The sequence below is a fragment of the Diceros bicornis genome, chromosome 10 (assembly GCF_020826845.1).
Source record: "Diceros bicornis minor isolate mBicDic1 chromosome 10, mDicBic1.mat.cur, whole genome shotgun sequence".
Taxonomy (NCBI): Eukaryota; Metazoa; Chordata; class Mammalia; order Perissodactyla; family Rhinocerotidae; genus Diceros; species Diceros bicornis.
Genome location: NC_080749.1, coordinates 62,112,119 through 62,135,501, shown reverse-complemented (window position 1 = coordinate 62,135,501; position 23,383 = coordinate 62,112,119). Strand labels below are relative to the sequence as shown.

At 37.0% G+C, this 23,383-nt stretch overlaps 1 protein-coding gene across 1 annotated transcript in view; it reads left to right on the top strand.

Moving 5' to 3' along the window:
* PDE1A (phosphodiesterase 1A) overlaps window positions 1-23,383 on the top strand; it is a 330,610-nt gene that overhangs the window by 287,365 nt on the left and 19,862 nt on the right. The window contains exons 12-14 of the mRNA XM_058549370.1: window positions 5,499-5,580; window positions 8,152-8,272; window positions 9,359-9,504. Coding sequence (XP_058405353.1) covers window positions 5,499-5,580; window positions 8,152-8,272; window positions 9,359-9,504 — 349 coding nt within the window. The remainder of the gene's footprint in view (window positions 1-5,498; window positions 5,581-8,151; window positions 8,273-9,358; window positions 9,505-23,383) is intronic.

The following is a 23,383-nucleotide window of genomic DNA, read 5'->3' as shown; positions in this document are numbered from 1 at the left end:
TGATAGCATGAATGTGAGAGGTCTTTTCACACTGTAAACATGACACACATGAGAGGAATTGGTATTACTTGCAATCCTCCTGGTCTATTTTAAGCTTTATATTTTTCTGAGGCAAAGTATCAGAGAGCATTGGTTATGACGTGTTTTGTTAGTTGGTAGTCACTTAAAGCCGAACTTTGAAGGATCTGGGCACAATTTTAAAAACACATTCCCAGCACAACTATGAAGTTTAAAAGGTAGCCAATTAAGAGAAGCATTTTTCCTTTTGCTCTGGAGAATATAGCACTAGACTTGGAATTTTTTCAATAGATTTTACACTAAACTAGAGACTGGATTGTAAATTCGAAAAATCAGAAAAAGTACTCAAAGGAAAGAGCTGCTTTTTAGAACTTTCAAGAGCAACAAGAAAGTATGTGTGTGTGCCTGTGTGTATGTGCATAAATATATACACATGTTATACATATATGTATAGATGTATTTGTATATCTACATATATGAATTAATGTTTCAGAGGAATTTTGGGGATGTGTTGACTTCTGAATCAATTTCTTATTAATTTGTCTACCAAGTTCATTTTATCTAACAAATGGGCTTAAACAGACACTGAATTTTTACAACACGATATATTTCTGGAGGACAAACTGATGTAGACCAAGCTATTTGTATCATCCTTAAAAATCTCATCAATGTTACCCCAACCTTTGGTGTAACTACTTTAGGTGCACCTTCTGAAGCCGTGGGAACTTGTATCTAGCAGAGATTAGAATTGTATCTAGAATTTGCAGTCTTGAGAAACTCTTATTTCTGACTCTTGAGTAAGCAGGTGATGATAAGGAGGTAAAGCCAGTCCTCATCTCCAAGGCATGTTTCAGAGCACGCTTGTGATAGTCATCAATACAGTTAACACTCTATCTTCAAGTGTTCACACAGGTCAACACAGTTGCCTCTGCCCGCTGACTGTCATGGGTGGATTTGGAAGATGCTCCATTCATTTCAGCTGTGACTGATAGGACTGAGGGATCAGAGATGGAGGTACCAGCCCAGAAAGTAACCATTAGTAAAGGAAGACAGGTTTTTGCTTCTTATTCCCTCTGTGAACATGTTAGGTTAGCAACATAAAAGAAGGTAATACAATGAAATTTAAAAAAAATAGTCACTTCTGTTAAAATGTGTTCATATTTTATACTGTGTGAATCTAATAACAAAGTGAATTTTTCCCTTCTTCAACTAGTTGTTTTGTAATACATGAAAAAAAAATCTAGATCTGAGCAAAATCTACATTTACCAATAGGTATTACTTTGTCAGCCAAGGAAAAACAAATAATTAGAAATGCAAGTTATTTGGAAAGGAAGGTCAAAATGGTTATTTTACCCTAAATTGTATCTAGTCAGGCCCCTCTATTTTCTTCAATATTGCTAGAAGTAGTATAAATGTGTTATTTCAAAATAAATTGTATTTCCCCTAGTAATAAAAATGTGTTTAGTTAGTACATTCTCAGCCAAGGATCTAACATTGTAAATCATAGATACAACCAAAAACACTTCATAGATGCAAAGAACCGTAGCTATGAGCCAGGATAATAACTTAAAATGTAAAAAATCAAAGCTTATAGTTTTAAGAGGCATTAAAGTATTGTAAACATTGATTACATAAGGGGTACTGATGTTCTATAAAATATTTATAACACTCACAAAAATACAATTATACCATATCAGAAATTTTACTGAAAGTGAGTATGTTAGCTATAACACTCATTAAACATTTAAACAGTCTTGGTGGCTTTCTTAGAATTTAGAACGGCCCATTTTTAGACGGAATGAAGGAAGGTAATTAGATGGTCTAAATCCCTTAATAAGTTGTCCAAAGAAGGCCAAGCTAGTGCCTCTTGCCCTCCTCCCCCAGTTAAATTCCCCTATAGAACTAGTGATTCCTTCAGTTCTCCCATTGGCCCTATAGCCGCCCCAGGCCCGTGGTCAGGAGCTTCCTGTGTGTTTGCTGTTGATGTTGCTTCTGTGATTAAAACTGAGGTTTCAATGCAAGGGGTTTCTCAAGGATTCTGTACTTCACCCTTTCCTATCTTCTTCACTTCTTTAAAACTATAGAAACTGTTTTGGCTTCAGAGAAAATGCAAAAAAGAAAAAAAGTGCCGTTAAATCACTGGATTTGACACCTTGTTGACAGCTATCCGAGCATTTCACTCTGTTAGGAAAGTGTAAAAACAATTACTAAGTCTTTGTCATGGCCTTGCAGAGAAGAAAACTCAATAGTCTCTGAGAGAATTGCTAGGACAGGCATATCAGGCCTGAGCACACCAGGCTGCCTGTGTTTCCATGTTGATGGAGCCACTTTCTCCACTCTCCCATCTGCAGGCTCATCCACAAGAACAGACGCCAAGATCCAGGGGCATAACTGAGTGGTTGGCTAACTAATTGAGTTTAGTGGCCTTAGGGCCCTATAATTTTGCTCCAACCACTTGTATGTTTCAATACACCAGGACATATGTGTGTTCAGTAAGTTATTTATTTTTAAAAGTATATTTTTGGCCTCCTGAAGGCAGCATCTTCATACGAATGCACAGCCTCCAAGAACAATATAAACTAGTTGACTTACACAATATCTATTGCTTTTGACCCCTGATTTCATCTTGATGGAAAATAAATGTTCCCTATTCAGGGACACAGTAAGGAAAATTGTAAAGTTTGTCAAACTCAACACTCAGTGCTCCTGACTCTCCTTTTGTGTATCTGTCCCTCTCCCTTAGTAGTACCCTCCTTGTTCTACTGGGTTTCTGGTCCCTTCAGAGTCTGGCTACAGGGGACCCCTTACTAATCTTGCACTCATGGCCTTTATTCACCGTAAAGAATAAATAGCACTTTGAAATATTTATAAATAAATTAAATAATTAATGCACTTTAGCATTCAATGTGCTTTAGCAGTGCAATTTAATAGTTTAAATCAATTGTGGAGTACAAGAAGCAAGTAGAATATAAAATCTCTCACTCCATCTGTAGGAAGGTCGACGCTGCATATATCTGTCAAATGCCTAAGTCCTACATGAAAATGTGGTATCCAGCATTCAATGAAATTTAGCTCATAGAAGATAAATCATCACAACGCCTTTTTCAGGTCCAAATGATCATTTTTAGCTCAAAGAACTTCTATAGTATAAAAATACACCTATTAAAATACCAGATAGCAGCCCCTTGACCAATAAAACCAATCAGTTGAATCTGTATATATTAAATAAGTATCCCCAATATCACATTTCCCATGAAGTCAATGAGTAGCTTTATTTTTATTTTAGCAATAGCAATATTATTTATAGTTTAATGTAAACTTTCAATGATATTCTTGCACCTTATTCTCCGCAAGTTAAAAATCAAATCCACAATAATCTTTAAATCTAGCCCTCATCCAGATCGTCTGATTTCTATTAGTGGCTCTAAAGACTCTCTTCATTTAGGTTTGAAGCCCAACAGTCATCCTTAACTCACCCCATGCCATTCCCCACACCGATGACAAATTAATCTTTCAAAAGTGGAATTCCTGCCATGTCAATTTCTTGCTAGAAAAAAGAGGGAAAAAAGCCAATGAGTTTCCATTACATGCTAAATTAACTACTAATTCTTTTCTTTGTGGTTTAACACCATCCAAGATATGCATTAGACATCGTAAATACCTTTAATTTGCAAAGCTCTGTATTTTTGCTATTAAAAATTATACTTCTTATTAGCTAATATTTAATGACTATTTACTGAATATTGTACTTAGACCTCACATAAATTATCTTAGATAACCTCAGGATAATCCTATTAAGTAGATATTATTATATCTTTATTCCTAAAATGAGTAAACTGAAATCTCCGAGTTAGGTAACAGATGAGGAGAACTCATTTCAACAAGGCTGTGATGTGTCTGAAGTAACAGAGACAGCCTATTGAACGGCAGTGATGCAACTCAACTCAGTGTCTTATGACTCACGGCTAATGGCACTAATAATTCCCCTTCATCTGTCCTTTAAGCCAGGTATAAATATTAATTCCAAATGGAATGAATGTTGTTATTCTCTAGGGGAATGAGGAAGGTTGCTGGGAGAGGTCACAGGAATTCTTATTCCCCATTTTCTCTAAATCATGACATAGCAAAACATTCCTGTTTGTAGCTACTTTGTCTATTTCTTTGGTGACCGTATCTAGATTTTCCCAAACAACTCTGATTTCAAACTTTCTGCCCCTCATAATCAGAGGCATGGTTTAGGGGAAATGAACCAGAAAACATTGCCTATAAAAACTTTAAAGCCAACTATTGACATAATGTTGTAAAGATCCTGGTGAAAAGATGTCAGAGGAAGCTGACTGAAGAAACTGTGAAATCCTCAGACAGGTGTTACATTGAAACATGGGCTTTGCCACAAAGCAAAAGTGAAGGCCCCTCCCTTTTGTCCCCTGATTTCAGAACCCGACCATACATCCTAAGTTGTGACCTTATGCAAGGCCAGTGTACCCTATAAAGGTGTACAACCAATAGCTTAGGAGAAAATAAAGCCCAAAGCATTCTTTCAAATGGCCAGACAATTGGAGCGAATGGAGCAAGTGAAGTATCATCTCTCCTTTCTTTTGTAAGCACATCCCCCTGAATGCAAAGAACCAATGTTTGATAAACCTTGGTAATAAAGCTTTGCCCAGAATAGCCAACTTTGTTTTAGAAGAGGAAAATCTAATTAGCTCTTATGATGTTAAACCCAAACATCAATGGAATTCTTTAACATATGTGTCAACTTTGTTTTAGGAGATGAAAATCTAATTAGCTCTTATGATGTTAAACCCAAACATCAATAGAATTCTTTAACATATGTGCTCAATTAATCTACCATAGATAAAATTAAATGATAAAAAATCATTGACATTTCAATTTTCTCTAAAATGAATACATTAAAATAAAATTATTCACACAGAATGTGAGAATGTTGAAGGTATTCCTCATTTCTTGCTGTGGGAGATTCAATAATACTTGGTTAATAAGTAAAAAGATGTTTCAAAATGCTCATATACTTGTAATTTCAAAAAGCAGTCCAATGAGGAAGTCTTGATACTGAAGATCTGCTGTTGTATTTGGCATTAAAAAAAAAAAAAAGAGCAGAAAAATCCGTGAGCTGGATTGTTAATTAAATGCCAAATAACACACTGAGATGACAATTTTAGGGGGCTTGAGAAAATTCCAGAGAGCAGAATTTTGTCTCTCTACAATCAAGGGGTTGTAATATCAAAGCAGAGTCTAGGTGCTGAAAATGTTTGTGTTTTTTCCCTCTGCAATAGGTCCCCAAAGAGAGACTATCTGAGTCAAATTACATAAACTCGGACTACAGCTTTTGGTTTTATAAAAAATAAATAAATACACAATAACAATTAAGAAATGAAATGTGCGGCTTTTAACTAGGCTGCTCATTAACTGAGCTTCTCCAAACCAAGTCTGTACTAATGAGCTTTCCTTTCCGCAGGGAGATAAAGAAGCTGAATTAGGGCTCCCATTTTCCCCACTTTGTGATCGGAAGTCAACGATGGTGGCCCAGTCACAAATAGGTAATACTGACGATCCGTGGTCCTGGAGAGTGGGTGTGTGCTTGTCAGTTTTCAGATGGATCCACTGTGTTCTTCAAAGGGGGAACGTCCATGAAAACCTCACTGGGTATTCATGATACTTTTGATCCATGTGGTGGTGAATGATAAGAATTTTGAAACATTGTCACAAAATGAAGTCAACAAAGCAGTGTTGGTAAATGTAATTGTTATTCTGTTTGTGATCCTTTCACAAAATAGAGGGTTTTCTTCTTGTGCAAGAGATGGTATTTTTTGTTGTTTCATTGCTGATTATTTTCTGTAATTTAATCCTTTGTATATAAGACAATTCGATGAAAATATTAATACATCTGTTCTGTTATCACTGTTTGCATAATATGCTAGCTCATGTTCTTTTGAGAAAAAAATTCTTGACATTAATAGATAAGCCAACAATAGTAAATTTGTAAAATGATAGTGCTCTCAACCATATTCATTCTTTTCACTTGTATTTGTGTTGGGGATTTCAAGTTCAGCCCATTATTAAAACATTATTGCTGTGCTGCATGGTTCAAATATTTGTAATAGTTATTCCCTGAGCCAGCATCTTCATTATTGAAGTATATGATCAGTAAACATGAAAGTGGCCACCTTACCTCTCTATTTGCTCCTATACCACCTCCTACAAAGTGGTGGTCAGCTGTCAGAAAGCTTCTTGCTCTGACCTTTCCTCCTTCCTACCCGCGTTCCAATAGCTGTTTTTCTAGATACTATAACACAGGTGCCTATCATCGTTTAGCAGGTGTGAATGTGGCAGGCTAAGGACCTCCTCTGGCAAGTTGGGGAGAATGGAAGTTTCTGAGACTTGTTGCTGTGGTATAAATTGCTGCCATGTTAGTAGAGGTGATGCCTCATTTGAAAGTCTGCATATCCCAAGCATTTAAAACCACAGACAACTTGAAATAGCACCCTGGGTGGCCAATTAACATTGCTTTGACTTGAAGGTGTCAATTATAACACAAAATGATTGAAGTTTTTTGAATTAAAGATGTGCCTTAATTTGTCGTATGCATGCGTTGTACGCTATGACAAATCCGGTTACATGAAATTTGAATTACTTTATCCATACATCTGACGGATGGGATACTCTTCAAATGGGGGTATTTCCCGGGACACTGTCACTTAAAAAGCCTCCCCCAGTTATTCTCTCTTTTTTTTTTTTTTAATTTATTTTTTTCCCCCAAAGCCCCAGTAGATAGTTGTATGTCATAGTTGCACAGCCTTCTAGTTGCTGTATGTGGGACGCAGCCTCAGCATGGCCGGAGAAGTGGTGCGTCCGTGCACGCCTGGGATCTGAACCCGGGCCGCCAGCAGCAGAGCGCGCGCACCTAACCGCTAAGCCACGGGGCCGGCCCCAGTTATTCTCTTATATTCAGATAGTGGTCCATCGATATCCAACAAATATCCAGATGTTTGTAAGGCAACAAGCACTTGATTTTGCACACCACACCTCTCCTGGGACCTCCTGGTGTTGAATGTACACAGAGCTTAGAATAGGTCATCTCCTTCTCCACCTAAATACTTGTGGTAAATGTTCCCTGGAGGACAGTGACCCATTCTCTCTGTGTGTCACTTTCTATCTTGAAGAGTACTTTAAATGTGAAAGTCTTTATTCAAGCCTGACATCTCAGAGTGGTGAGATTGATGCTGTCTCCCAGAGATGTTACTATTCTCTTCACTGGTTTGACAGAATACGCCCACACGCTGCGAACTAACACTTCACATCTAGAGAATAATAAACAGCAATTTGAAATAGTCACACACTGGCAGAAAACTCTGACTGATATAGCATGAAGAAAAAAAAAGTAATTGCCTCTCTGTGGCCTGAAAAAAAACTTCAATTATTTAGTTTCTTGGGAGCTTAGATATTCTTGTTGGTCAATAACAAAATTCAACAAGCAAGCGAAGACCTTTCAGAAAGGGTAGTGATCCATCACTGACAGAGGAAAATATATTCACTCTGGTTAGATCTGAAATTATTGTTAATAATAATATGAGGCTAAATATTAAATAGGAAACCCTATATACTTGAGCTAGCGGGCTTAAATTGTATCACTTCCACTGCCTGAGAGATTATTTTATAGAGCACTTACCCTCTCACTAAAGATTGTGTTATTGGATTAAAAATAATTGCAAGGGATGAGCTGAACCAATATTGTGACTGATACTTGCTATCAGGAGCATCAGAGACTCTTCATTATTGCTAATTTTATTTTTTATTTATTTATTTTTTGTGAGGAAGATCAGCCCTGAGCTAACATCCGATGCCAATCCTCCTCTTTTTGGCTGAGGAAGATTGGCCCTGGGCTACCATCCGTGCCCATCTTCTTCCACTTTCTATGGGACACCGCCACAGCATGGCTTGACAAGCGGTGCGTCAGTGCGCTCCTGGGATCCGAACCTGTGAACCCGGGGCCGCCAAAGCGGAGTACACGCACTTAACTGCTGCACCACTGGGCCGGCCCCCGATTATTGCTAATTTTAGAATTCAGGAAATTGTAACACTTGAATTTATTTTTTTTCTTGCTTTTGTAGGTTTCATTGATTTCATAGTAGAGCCAACATTTTCTCTTCTGACTGACTCAACAGAGAAAATTATTATTCCTCTTATAGAGGAAGCCTCAAAAACCGAAAATCCTTCCTATGGAGCAAGCAGGTTTGATATTTTCTTTTTTGCATCATTTTCCTTTTACTTATGATTGTCCTTATTATTTCTCAGATCTAGGCAGGAAATTCTTAGAATTATTATTAGGTAGTATTGCCACCTAGTGGCTATATATTATATTGCATATGCCTTTGAAATTAAGAACTTGGTGTCCACTGAAAAAATAACCAAGTACTAAGGAGTATAGCAGAATAGTATTCCATATTCAGGAGAATAAAATTACTTGAATTTTCATTGAGGAGGAGTGTATTGTGTCCCAGATATAGTAACACATCTGGTAGTGGCCGACAGTCGGGAGAGGGGCTTTGTGTTGGTTTGCTTACCAACAAATCAATCACCTCCCACTCACATAGCTAGAAAGATGCCTACATCAAAGTGAGCCTTTTAGATGATGTGAATACAGTGGATCTGTATAACACGTAACAGTAAAGTCCATTATACATACCACTTACGATATTTCAAACCAGATATTTTTATTGATAAATCTGTTAAGGGGTATTATATAAAACTTCCAGTTGCAGAAAAATCATGCTAAATTCTTGCCCATCTGAACACACAACTTTTCCTAATAGCACACCAACAAGCTCCCTAAATGTTGCCCTAATGAGGAAAATGAGGGAATGGTCTGCCTGAGAAAGATCTGGGTTAGTCTGGAGACTCAACAGAGGAGGAAGGGAGAGCGCCATTACCGTACTTGGGGCTCCAGAATCATGATGCCCCTTTTGTGATGTTCACCAGCGGACTCACCGCTAAGTCAGCTCACCTCCAGGTTCTGCTGATCGAATCAGGCCTCCCACCCCCTGTAATACATGTGGGCCCCGATGTGCTGTCCTGGGAGTCCCTGACCAACCCAGGAGTCCCAGACAGAGCCCTGGCCCTCTCCACTAGGGGAGGAACATTGACATGTGCTCAAAACTGGGCCTGAGCACCTGCCATCCTGCTTCTCCAGTTGGTTTTGTAAAGTGTTTCAGGCTTTGCTCCCTCATCCCATCCCCCGACCTTGGTATTTTCTGGTGTCTTTGTTGTCACTGTTGGCTCAAGCGCCTTTATGGAATGACATGTTGCTGATTTGTTTAGACGATCAAATATGAAAGGCACCGTGAACGATGGAACCTACTCCCCAGACTACTCCCTCGCCAGCGTGGACCTGAAGAGCTTCAAAAACAACCTGGTGGATATCATACAACAGAACAAAGAGAGGTGGAAAGAGTTAGCTGCACAAGGTACACTTGTTTATGAAGCCTTAGTGCCATCTCTCTGTCTTAACTCCTCCTCTGAGATTTTGGATTTCTTCCCCTAAATTTCTTCTTTTATAAAATATGCAAGCCCTTGGAAGTATTTGGAATTTGGCTACCCTTTGCCTATTCATAAGAAAGTTGGTTTATGTGTTAGATAAAAAGAGATTCTGCTCTGTTTGTGCCACATGGGCTATAGAAGTATGTCAGTGAAGTGGATAAGAAGGATGGGACCAAACAATGCTGACAAAACTTTATGTGGCATGATAACCTCCTATTCATTTCTAGAGGTGTCTTTGAGCCTGTGTTTTAGGCTTTGCGAGTGGCTTTTGTGTTGCATTAGGAATGTAACGCTCGGTGTCAGAGATCTGGGTGTCTGTTTTTTTCAGGTTTACTGAGTTACTTCTTTGGCTGACAGTTTCATTCATGAGTTGGAAAAATCATCTGTGATCTGCCACCAAAGAAAACAAATGGGAAGCTAGCTCTAGTTGTTTCTGACATATTTTCTGATCCAAGTTAGTTAGTCCATTTGGTTTACAAGATATGTGCATTAGTATCAGTCATTATCTTTAGGCAGGAAATTAACTTTCAAATTCCAGATCTGGACCCTGCCTCCCCTCATGCTCCGTCTCATAGCCCTATCTCTCTCATGCTCTATATTTCCTACACAGTGGCCTTCTGGCAGGTGCTTACAATACCCCAGGGCCTTTGCAATGACTTTCTTATAATACTTCAGGGCCTTTGCAATGATTGTTTCTTCAGCCAGGAATTCTCCTCTTGGAGCTCTCTGCAAGGCTGATTCCTTCTTCGCTGACAGATCTTTACAGATAAAGAAACTGAGGCAGAGGACAGTTATGTGATTTGCCCCAAATTCCACATCTAGTAAGTGAAGGAGCCGGAATTCATTCTTTCTCTTTGAATGCAGCGCCCAAAAACCCCACCCTAGGCAGCCCCCTAAAGAGGCCCTCCTTACCACTAAAAGTAAGGTTATATCCTCTGTCCTATTTTTCCCTATTAGAGCCCAATTTATTCACTTCAAAGTGGTATCCCCAGGCCATAATCAATGATATTTATTTATTCCTTTCCTTATTTATGGTCTGTCTTCCACATGGGAACATATGGTCCACCAAAGTCGGGACACAGTCCGCTGTGTTTTCCTGTCCTCAGCTCCTAGCACAGTGCTGGGTGTATAATGCTCAGTAAAGTTAATTAATCCTGGATGGTGCCACATTATTCCTCCACCTCTGCCATTAGAAAATAACAGAAATACCGATCTAATGCCTTCATCTGACCCTGTAACTCGTATTTTCCCAGCCACATATGTCTGATCTGGTTGAAAGGACATAGAGTTTCCTGGCATTGGTGGCTCTATTCAGCCATTACTAGGGCCACTTCCTGGGGTATAACCTGTGTAGTCACACAGACCCCACACTCAGAATGACCCTGTGCTTAATTAAATGTTCTACTATCATCATCTTGAAATGTGTGATAATTTTTGAGCCAGGGGCCTCACTTTTATTTGCACTGGGCCCTGCAGTTATGTGGCCAGTCCTGGCCATTGCACAGACACTATTGTCACTAGATAAAGAACGTAGCGCAATACAAGACCCGGATGACCGTGCTAAAATATTGTCAAGCCTGTCTAACTGGGGACTTCAAGTGACTAGAATTACCCCTCTATATGGACAAATTATACCCAAGATACTCACCCTGAAACACTACAAGACATAAATCACTAGGCTATAAGCTCTTTGAAAACAAGAACAATATCTACCTTATTATTATAATTTTTCAAACCTAGCATGTCCCTAGCATGATATAGATGCTTTAAAATTATTTACTGAATATAGTTTTGAATGAATGAATGAATACTTAAACTCCACTTTGAATATAGTTGTTCAGAAAGGAAAACAAATAGATAGATTAGATTTTCAACAATGAAGGGAAGAGAAGAGGGAAACAAGATTTTTGAAGTCCCTCCTGTGTACCAAGCATTTTACATGTAATGTCCTATTTCTCCTACAACAACCTTCTGGGGTAGAAATTATTATCCTCATTTTATACACATGGAAACTGAGGCTCAACCAGCTTCTAAGCACTAGAGTCAAAGCTGTTCTGGTTCTTTACCCAAGGTGTTTCTCACTGCGCCCTACCGCCTCCCATTGTGCTGTCTTAGCTCTTACAAGAACGTTTGAAAACGCTGAGTTGATGTCTTTATCTTCAGTGAATCCAAAGAATTCAATTGACCAAAACACACTGTCCTCTAAGAAAATTTCAACTAAAATAAACAACCGTGAACCCCAAACATCAACTCATCCCTGTGAAGGAAAACCCGTTGTCAGAATTTGATGAGGGACTGCAATTGCTCCCTTTCCAATGAACTTTCTGACACTAAGCTCTATTGAATATTTTGTTGCACACAGACAGTAAATTTTAGATCTGCATAAAGTTCTTGATTTACATCTCTGGAATTGAGCAATAATAACTCAGTCCTACAGTTAGAAAACGTAGAACTAAAATTTGAACACGGGCAGTCGGGCTTTAAGTGAATTGAAACCATAGAGCATTTTGATAATACAATTCTCAAAGGCTATCTGTGTAGAGTACACACATTTTTAGTAGAGCAAATAATGCCCAATTTTCCTTGTTTATAAAATTACATGCTTGGTTTTCATTTCCAAAGCAACAACAAACTACATAAACTTAAAGAAATATTGCATGGTAAAAACAACTAAAACTGCTGGGTGACATACTGTTAACAAGAAATTGACAGCCTCAGAACCTGTCCAAATAAAGATAAAACAGAAATTCAAAGAGATAAGGAAACTTGGGAGCCAGAATGTCTCCTGAGGGTATCTACTTACCTTTGCTGGAGTCATGGGTTTGCAGAATTTACCACCACATCGGATTTATGCCAGAAGTGCAAATTTGATTCTACATTTAAAAATTCTATTAATGCAACTCACCATATTAAGGAGAAAAGGAGAAAAATGTAAGATCCCAAGAGATGTAGAGAGAACATTCAAGAAAATTCAGTGTCCATTCATGATAAAAATTCTTAAAATTCAGAGGAACATTCTTAATCTACTATTTCTGTTTTCCTACTTTTCTTGCCTTCTTTTTTACTGCTTGAGTTGTTTTTTTATTCCAATTTATTTCCTTTATTGTTTGAAATATTTACACTCTATTCCAATTATTTTCATGATTAATTAGAAAATTTTAAATGCATAATCAATAGTAGATAATAGTAAAGTGAATCAATAACTTTACCTTTCCACCAAATAACACAAAAACCTTAGATAACTGTCTCTGATATTTAAAAAACGTTTTAAAAAATACAGACTTTATATTTAATAATTAAAATTTAAAACATGTTGAAATTCAAGAATATGAATCAACCGCTTTTTAACATTGTTTTGAAAAATCAAGCTAGTGCAGGAAGACTCTCTCAAGGTCTCTTCCATGCATGCGTAGTTCCTCAGTCAGCCAGGGATGTGTGGAGAGCTATCTCAACCCTTCCATGGCTCTCTAATTGCTAGAATTTTTCTGTTACATCTTGCTGGTCTACCAGTTACCCCAAACTTGTTCCGCACCCTCAGACTTGCAAAGCGGTGGGTTCCCACCATTTATTCTAAACTAAATCCACCACTTTATGTTGGAGAAACCAGAGTTTCTTTCCTCTCCTCTCGTCCCAAATTGAGTCCACCGCCTCCCGCAGCAAAGCTGATTTCTGCTGCCGTTTTCAAGCTGGGGTTGGCAGTGGGGGATGAAGGAGGTTGGCAGTAGCTCCAGGCAAGAAAGTCATAGGTTTCTGCTGTTCTTGCCTGCATCTCCAGCAATTTTTCAAGAATAAGTGGTTCTCAAATTGTTGTATTGCCTTGATTGTTTTCCAGTGTGATGCGATAGTTGTTTTTTGTTAATATTTTCCAATTTTATACTTGTTTTTTGTGGAGAGGAAAAACTCGACCTCTTCACATCATTATAACAGGAAGTCCTCTTTCTCCATATTGGTTTTTGGGACAATTAAATGAGTTGACTTATGTAACCTGCTTAGAAGTACCTAGAATAGTAGCACTACATGAGTTGGCTCTTATTACTATAAATATTATTTACTGTGATTCTGCTGTGTATTCTAGGAATTAGGAATACAGTAAAAAACAAAGGAGGCAATAACCCCTCATGAAAGAGGGAGTAGGAGTTAGGAACAGGATTGCGATTTTCTTTTCTTTTCTTTTTTTTGTTTATTGCAGTAACATTGGTTTACAACATTGTAAAAATTTAAGGTGTACATCACTACACCTCCACTTCTGCAACAAAAAGAATAAAATACCTAGGAATAAACTTAACCAAAGAGGTGAAAGATCTGTACACCGAAAACTATAAAACATTTCTGAAAGAAATTGAAGAAGACACAAAGAAATGGAAAGATATTCCGTGCTCTTGGATTGGAAGAATTAACATAGTTAAGATGTCCATACTTCCTAAAGCCATCTATAGATTCAATGCAATCCCTATCAAAGTTCCAACAACGTTTTTCACAGAAATAGAACAAAGAATCCTAAAATTTGTGAGGATTGCAATTTTAAATAATGTAGATAGAAAGGCTTTCGTGAGAAGGTGATAATTTAAATAAATACATGAAGGGGGTTAGAAAGAGTTATGGGGAGGTCTAGAGTAAGAGGTGGGGGGAATAAATTTTCAGACAGAGGAAATGCCCAGCACAGTGTCTGGGAGGTGAAGCTTGCTTGACATGCAAGAAATAACAGGAGGTGAATGAAACCGAGGGAAATTGGGCAAGCGGGAACAACGTAGGCAATGTGATGAATGAGTAACATGATGCCACATCACTGGTTTGGCCCTAGAGAGATAGGAAGCCAAATGTAGGGTTTTGAAGGAGAAAAATAAAATGATATGAACTAAAGTTTTAAAAGGATCACTTTGGCTACCGAACGGAAAATATTCCATTTGCAAGGCAAAAATGGAAACAAGGAGGCTGGAAAGAAGCTATTGTTCATAACCAAGGAGAAAGATGAGGGCTTAGACCAGGTGTAGTGGTGGAGGGAGAAGTGGCTAAATTCTGGGGACATAAAGATGGTGGCTTGAACCAGTCTGCATGGGTAAGAAGGGATAGAAAAAAAAGAGATTGGATTCTGGTTATATTTTAAAAGTGGAACTGATAGTGTTTGTTAACAGATTAGTTGTGGAGTATGAAATCAAGAGGAGAGTCAAGAATGATGACAGAGTTCTTGGTTTTCTTATATATCAATTGTGTATATGTAAATTTATGTAATCATTTTGCAGAACAATTTGGCATTTTCTAGCAAAGCTGAAAATGCACATGCCATACTTCCCAACAATTTCACTTTTATATTTTACACTAGAGAGACATTTGCTCATGTGCATCAGAAGACATGAACAAAACATTCATGGCAGCATTGTTCATGAGTGCAAAAAACTGAAAAGAACAGTAAAGTGAGTTCATAGGCTGTGGCATATTCATATTATGGAGCGGCATACAACTGTTAATATAAATGAACTTTAGCTGTGAGCATCAATGGGGATGAAAGACGCAAATAATATTGAGCAAAATATGGAAGCTGCTGTAATATAGCCAGATGCCACTTATAGAAAGTTTTTAAAAAGCTACAAACTACAATAGGTTTCAGAATACACATATGTTAGAATTAAAGAATGATAGGGGAAAATATTCAGAATGGTTCTGAGGAGAAGGATGTGGGATTTATTTAGGAGTTAGTAGTGTTTTATTTCTCAGGTTGGGTTCTAGACACACAAATGTTCATTTTGTGAATATGCTTATACATAATGTATATGCTTTATATATGTAAATATATAAATCTATTTGTATGTATACATATTTCATAATAAAAGTGAAAAAAATGTGATCTGCTACAAAAATACATCTACTAAAATAGTCATCGATTTTAAAGCCGGTGTGTATCAGATAACGCCATTGTAATTTCCCATTTCCATGACCTCTATATAAATATACTGAAGAAGAAAGTTTCTTTATTATAATTGTATTGAGATGAAAATAAGCAGGTTATATGATGCTTAGAACTTTGAAATATTAATTAAACCTCAAGGCTCTGAACAGAATCTCAGATGTTTGGTTATCATTATATTAGCTCTGAAACTATATTTCATAGTTATCTCAAAAACATCCCACTAATCCTAGAGCAGTAGGAAGTATGGATGCTTAGGCTCCAAGGTATGAAGCTCTAGGTCATCAACAAAACAAAACACTTTTTAAAAGAGTAATGTCATTCAGTAAGCCTTCCGTTGAGGATCTGGAATCATCTATCTAAGAATGTTGTGTGTAAACAAATTCCTTTTTGACATGGGGTTTTTTCAAAAAGTAAACAATGCTTTCCTTCATCCCAAACTCTTTACTTTTTTGGATAAAACTTATCCATTTAGAGTGAGGAAAATTCCCTTATTATCTATTCAGCATCTAAAGTCTTTGACCAATATCCACCTTTTTCTTCACTATTTAAGAGCAGACAGGAGATTTTAATAGTGTGTGTGGCTATCTTCCTAGTGAGGAAGGTGGAGGCAAATAGTGAGAAGAGTCACTCTTCTCTTCTATTTCTACCTATAAAGTCTCAGGCAAATCATGTAACTTTTCTTAGTCTCAAAAAATGTGACTGCAGTATTTGGAAAATAATATCTGCCCTAATGAAGGAGCAGATATTCCCATAAATCCTTGACCAATTTCCAGTTATGCTCCAGAGTCCTGAAGATCTATGATGCAGCTTTGAGAGCACAGCACCTAAGGAAGAGAGGTTTAAATAAACAAAGCACATTTGCTTATACTGGTGGCCAATGAGTAATAGATGCTCACAATTAGCAACCAAGAAAATCATACACAAGAAGGGAATGTATAAACTTTAAAGTGCTGTATAGATGTAGCTCATTTTCATTGATGGTCTGCCATCCTATGTCATGAGTAACACTTGGGTCTGGAGCTTCGATGGAGGAGTGGATTTAGGTTCATACTTGGAACTGTTAAAGAAGAACATTTGTTTAGAGCATCTCCTGAATGGCAAACACAAACATCTGTTCTCTGTCAAGGCAAAAGGGTTACTTTTATAAGTCACCTGAGAGTTTGGTTCATCTTTAGACAAGAATTCCAAATTGAACCAGGTCCACCAAATCCAACTTGATTGAAACAAAACTGTGGATTGATCTACAGATCAATCCCTGATCTGCTTTCTCTTCCATCTTCTCAAGGAGAATGTGTACTTGAAAAAAACTAGTTATGTTCCAGAATGGGATCAGGAGAGTCAGTCTGGAATGGAACACACTAGGTTTCTTACTATACTGGGTTTTTCTGATTTATTTGATATTGACTCAAATCCCCAAGTACTACGCTCAAAGACAATTAAGAAGTGAGAAAAGGAGGCAACATGGGAACTGAGACTCTACCAGATTTGCATTGTGCACGAATCACAGCTGTTTAGGACCAGAAGGAAACCTAGAGCTAGCTTAAGGCAAGCTTGACATTTTACAATATGTATTAAAATTTTCAAAGACACAAGTGATTTCTAGTTTATTTTTGTGACTTATGTCCTACATAATTGCTCTAGAGTCATAAAATATGTTGTGTATCATATCATTCATTTAAACTTTTGGCTCAGTAGCTCATACGTTTCTCTGAAAAGGAAAAAAAATTAGGATTTTGATTAGAATTACTTTGATATCAATTTGGGGAGAATTATCATCTCTATGATATTGAATCTTCCTATTCATATATATCTTATCATTCATATGTATTCCTTCATGTTTCTCATAAAGTTTATTTTTCCTTAATAATATTAACAATAATAATGATAGAAAATACTTATTAGTGTTATTAAATGTTAGGCACTATACTAAACATAGAATATATTATGTAATCATTTAATATTTATAATTAATCATAATTTATTTTAAAATTTTGAATATACTTAGTTGGATTTTCCATAAGTATTTTATAATTTTTGTTGCTTTCTTGAATGACTATTTCTTGCAGGTATATAGAAATACAATTTGCTTTTGAATACTGATCTGCAAATAATGATAGTTTTTTTCTTTCCCAAATGTATACCTTTTATGATTATTTTTCTTGAGTCAACTGCAGTAGCAAGTTTATACAGAATGATCTGAAATGGACGTAGTGATGGCATTCAGTTTGTTTCTGAATTTAAAAGGAAGATGTTTAATATTTCAACGTTAAGTGTGATATTTCTTAATTTCTTTGATCTGCTCTTTATGAAGTTAACTATAGTCCCGATAAATAATTTATTAAGAAAATTTATTTTAAATGAAACATTTAGTTTTATCAAATGTCTTTTCTGTAGCTTTTAAAGTAATTGATATGATTTTTATGTTTAATTGAATTTTTCTTTCCAATAGCAAATTATATTAATAGATTTCTAATGGTGAGCCACCTTGTATTCCTTGGATAAATCCAACTTAATCATGATATATTCACTTTTTAAAATTTATATATTACTTTTGCTGACATTAAAAAAATCTATATTTATAAGTGAGATTAGCCTGTCATTTTTCTTTCTCATACTGACCTTGTCTAGTTTTGGTATTGAGGTTACACTGGCCTCATAAAATGAGGCGGAGTTTTTAAATTCTTGAGTTTGCCTAAGATTGAAATTGACATTGAATGTTTGGTAGAATTTACCTTTACAAACCATGTAAGCCTAGTGTTTTCTTTATGGGATAATTTTTACCTGCTGATTCAATTTCCTTAATGGTTATATAGAATGATTTAAGTTGTCTAGTTTTTAGTTTTTTTAAAAAATTGTCAAATATAGCATGCCACAAAAGAATAGATAAAAGCATATATGTACTATTTACAGGTAAATAATACAGTATAACTTTTTTTTTGGGGGGGTAGATTAGCCCTGTGCTAACATCTGTTGCCAATCTTCCTCTTTTTCTTTGTTTTCTCCTCAAAGCCCCAGTATGTAGTTGTGTATCATAGTTGTAGAGTTGTAGCCTCTTTTTCTTTGTTTTCTCCTCAAAGCCCAGTACATAGTTGTGTATCATAGTTGTAGAGTTGTAGCTCTTCTCTATGGGACACTGCCTTGGCATGGCTTGATGAGTGGTGAGTAGGTCCATGGCCAGGATCCGAAACGGCGAACCCTGGGCCGCTAAGGTGGAACATGCGAACTTAACCACACCGGGACGGCCCCACAGTGTACCTTCTTATAGACTGTCTATTATATATATATATATATTGCTATAGTGGCCTACAAGCAATAGTATGCTGGCAAAGTTTAACAACTTTGTCAGAAAAAAAAAGTATATGTATATATACGCACACTATTATACATTTCATTGATATAAAGAATGTGTAACACAATTTATAAGTAATAATAAAATACACAATAGTCTCTGTTGTGAATTCCATATAGCTACTCAATTCTCACAGAATGCTTTCACTGATTTTTGCCAAACCCTTGTATCCATTGTCAACTTATGGTTGCAACTGACAGATGAGTGTCATTCAGACACGAACATTGGTTCATATTTTCATTTATGTCAAGGAGTAAGATGAAAGTATAGAAAGCGTATGTCAGAACTTAGAAAACATGGAAGGCATATGTCAACTTCACCTGTCCATAAAACATGCAAATGATTTCATAGTCATTTGATTGGATAATGATATTTGAATACTGAAAAAAAATTCTCCCAATTTTTGTGCTATTTATAGTGTAGCAGCTGTAGACATGACACATTTTTAAATTCGTTATCTCCATCACGTTAGACAACAATAAAACAATAAATCAAGCCCTGATTCATAGAGTTTGGTGATATCCATGGTGTGTATACTCCCACCATGGCCAGTTTCAAGCTATCAATATGATGTCTCTAAATATGGAGTTAGGAAAAGGTGCACATTATATATTTGCATCACACAGATATTATAGACATAATTAACCTCAAGAAGTAGATAATAATAAAATGTATCAAAATAATTAGGAAATGATGAGTTTTAAAGATTTATCACTTTTGTTGCCCATAAAGCTTTATATGAGCCGCATCCACCCTCACCTCCTTTACCTTGCTAATTCAATTCCCATTTCTCTTCCCCTCACTTGCTGGCTCTACACCAGGCACACTAACCTCCAAACTGTTCTTTGTTTTCTTTCTTTCGATACATCAGATACATTCCTGCTTTAAGAGCTTTGTACCAGCATTTTTGTTAAAAACGCTCTTCCCCCAAATACAGCATGGCTGCCTCCCCCTCTGCTTTCAAGTCCAGCTTCAGTTGTCACCTTGTCAATGAGGCCTCCCCCGGCAAAAAATTTCAAATTCCACCCATATTCCTCCCTTGCCCTCTGATCCTCCCCATCAACTATTTTCCCATGACACATCACTGTCAGTCTATAAATAATCGACTTATTATGCTTAATTTTTACTGTTTGTCTTCTTCCATTAAATATAAGGCTCATGAGAACAAGGATGTTTGTTTTGGTCACTGACATACCCCAAGGTCCCAGAATAGTGACTGTCACAACGTACAAACTCACGCAGAACTCAAACAATTATATATTGAAAGAAAGAAGGAGAGAGAGAGGGAGGGAGGGAAGGAAGGATGGAAAGAAAGAAGGAAGGAAGCAAGGAAGGAAAGGAAGGAGAGAAAAAGGGAGAGGGGGAGGGAGGGAAGGAGAAAACCTATCATCTAGGCCAAGAAATATGACAGTGTCATGCCCTAGAATTTCGCTCTAAGTCCGTCCTCATCATTTCTTTCCTTCTCTCCCTCCCATGATTTAATTACTACTCTGAATTTTGCGATAATTATTTTTCTCTTTTTTTTTCTTAGGTGTTACTACATTTTGTGTAACCTTAAACAATACATAGTTTAGTTTTACTTGTTTTAAAACTTGGTGTAAATGGAATCATGCTGTATATATTCTTTTATGAAAAGCTTTCCACTCAATGCCGTGTTTTTTGAGTTTTATCTGTGATGACCCAAAGAGCGGTTGTCTATTTCAGCAGGTGTGTTCTGGATCTTGACAGAAAACATGAGACAGAAAAAATCTATCCAAATACTGTGCAGATTTAAAAAAATATATTAAGTATTGAAGTCTTTTAAATAGTACATTTGTAGCAATATATAGATTTCTTAGGCCATAAATCAGGTACACAAATAATGTAACTTCCATTATTTTTCTGTGACCAAACATAGTTACTAGCTGAAGTCTCAATGTTATATGTTTGAAGAAAACATAAGCTTATCACTCAAATGTTTTAATTGAATCAGAGTAAGCTTTAGGATTTAAAGGATTCAATACAGGATTTTTGGGAAAAAAAAATTAGGATTTCTGACCTCCTTTTCCCTCTTCTTTAGACGTCATTAAAATCGATAGGAACTAATCAGGTGTTATGGATTTGGGATAAGAACCTAGTCCTTGTTTGAATTCTGGACTCTCTCTCATCTTCCCAGACGTACACCCTCCCATCTGCTTCTGGCTATTGTCACCTCCTGCTTCTGACACTGGACCCCTTGTTTCTACCGGTATAGGCCATCAAACCTTTGCTCTCCCCAGCCTGCTTACTCTCGTTCTCCTTTTCTCCTAACTCTTCTCAGGGCCAGAGAACAGGCTCCTCTTTACCACATGACTGAAAACTGCTGGGCTCTCTCACCCTGACCTTCCACATAGCCACCTCTACTCTATTCCTTGCACACCGAGAATCTCACCTTGCTGCCACCTCTCAGAATTCCAGAAAAGGGAACATGTCTCCCTTAGTAGGTCTCCTCTACTCCTGGATCCCTGAATTTATCTCCAAAATCTTACTCACCTTCCCACTTGGAAATAACCCAAATTGTGACGGGACTGGTAAAACCCAGGGTCCTGTCTCAGAGACTGTTAAGTATCTAGGTCTCTTTTATCTTTCAACTCTTTTCTCTCCCTCATCTTTCTTTGGGTTCCATAGAATGTGAAGAAATTGGCCTGGATAAAAAAGGAGTTAAACCTCTCCCACCTCCAATCTGAATGCTACCCTTATACTTCTTGCTTCTCTTGGCGAAACCTCAATCCATGTTGGGTGAATGAGAAGCCTAGATATCTTCTGGAGGTTTGGGTGGGAAGGTAGAACTTGACTCAATATTTTCCAAGAAACTTTGTCCCATACATGGATGTGGCTTTTAAATTTGACGACTAAGAATGTATACTTCACTTCTGGGTATTTTGGTAACAACACCTATGCCTACTTGTCTGAATAGACACGGGCTGTGGGGAACAAAACCAGTATCAGCTCACCAACAAGGCAAATAGCTTTTGTAGTTCTTTCAGGGGAGAAATTAAAAATAATACATGATTGTTAAATCGACTTCATTTAAAGCAATATTACTTAACATTTATCAAGTATATTTCACCACTTTGTAGGAAAAAAAGATTAGAAGTTAATTTTTCTTTTAATTTGAATTATTTGAAACTAACTGAATCATATGATACAAAATAATACATAATTTTAAGTTCTTTGAGGTTTTTCAGTGTGGTTAATACTTTTAAAGACTGTTTCAGAAAGAAACTGACATTTTTGATTGTAAAGAAATCTGAATTAAAAAAAAATGAATCTTCTCTGTTTTGTGCCAAGGTCTAGGGCCATCTCTAGGCATGTTGGGTACTTGAATTCAGTTACTTAAACTATTTTTTCTTAGAAAATACTTACAGGATCATAAAAGCCATTTTAAAAAATTGAGCACCGTAACAGTGTAAATAGCTGATTTGCTCTCATTTCCACTCAGTATCTAACTTAGGGAATTTTAGGGCCAGATGCAAGGAACTTTTGTCTTGCACTCCCCCCACTGACTCCCACAGTTTCTCGTGTCCCTTCTGAAAGTTCCACAGTTTGAATCAGGCTGATTCTTCCTTTTGCTTTCACTGGGTGTGAAAAAGTTGCCACCGGAACAATAGGAGTAATTCCGTCTGAATGCTACCTTTTTTTTTTTTTTATTGTGGTCATATTGGCTTACAACATTGTGTAAATTTCAGGTGCACATCACTATATTTCAGTTTCTGTATAGACTGCATCATGTTCACCACAGACAGTCCAGTTTTTATTTGTCACCATACATATGTACGCTTTTATCCCTTTTGCCCTCCCCCTACCCCCTTCTCCTCTGGACCCGCTACTCTATTCTCCTTATCTATGTGTTTGTTTATCTTCCACATATGAGTGGAAGATGTGAGTGAAATCATACGGTATTTGTCTTTCTCTGTCTGTGAGTGCTACCTTTATCCTCCTCCTTTGCTTCTCTGGGAAAAACCTGGGTCCGTGTCCAGGGGTGTCATCAGGAAACTAGGCTGAGTGGCTTCAGGCTCTATTCCCAAACTCTGGCCCTTAGGGTACTTAGAGAGTCTTCATCAGTGAATATTTTCAAATCACTGTTAGCACTGACAGCTGATAAGCTGCTCAGAAGGAATAAATATGATTATTAGCCTAAGCATCACACCCGAAGCAGTTATGTGGCCCCGCTTTCACTCTCAAAGACCTACACCCCTCTGTGATGTTCCTCCGCACTCCTATCTCACAGATTTTTGTTCGAGCTCTGGGCACTTTTTGTTTTTCCTATTTGCCAGCAATCCCTATTAGTCTTTACCAGTTCTCCTCACTCTTCTCCATCTGGTGCTTAGAGAAGATAAAAATAGATTTTTTGAAAAGAACAAAAACATGTCCGTGTTACTTTGTATTGAATTACTTTAAAGGGTATGTTTATAAGTATTTGTTCAGAAAATATCTCAATTATTCCTTTCCATTATCTTTTTAATCAATCAAAACTCTTCATGTAAAACATAATGCATTTTATGTTATAACTCCTAAGCTCCTAGGACTTTGA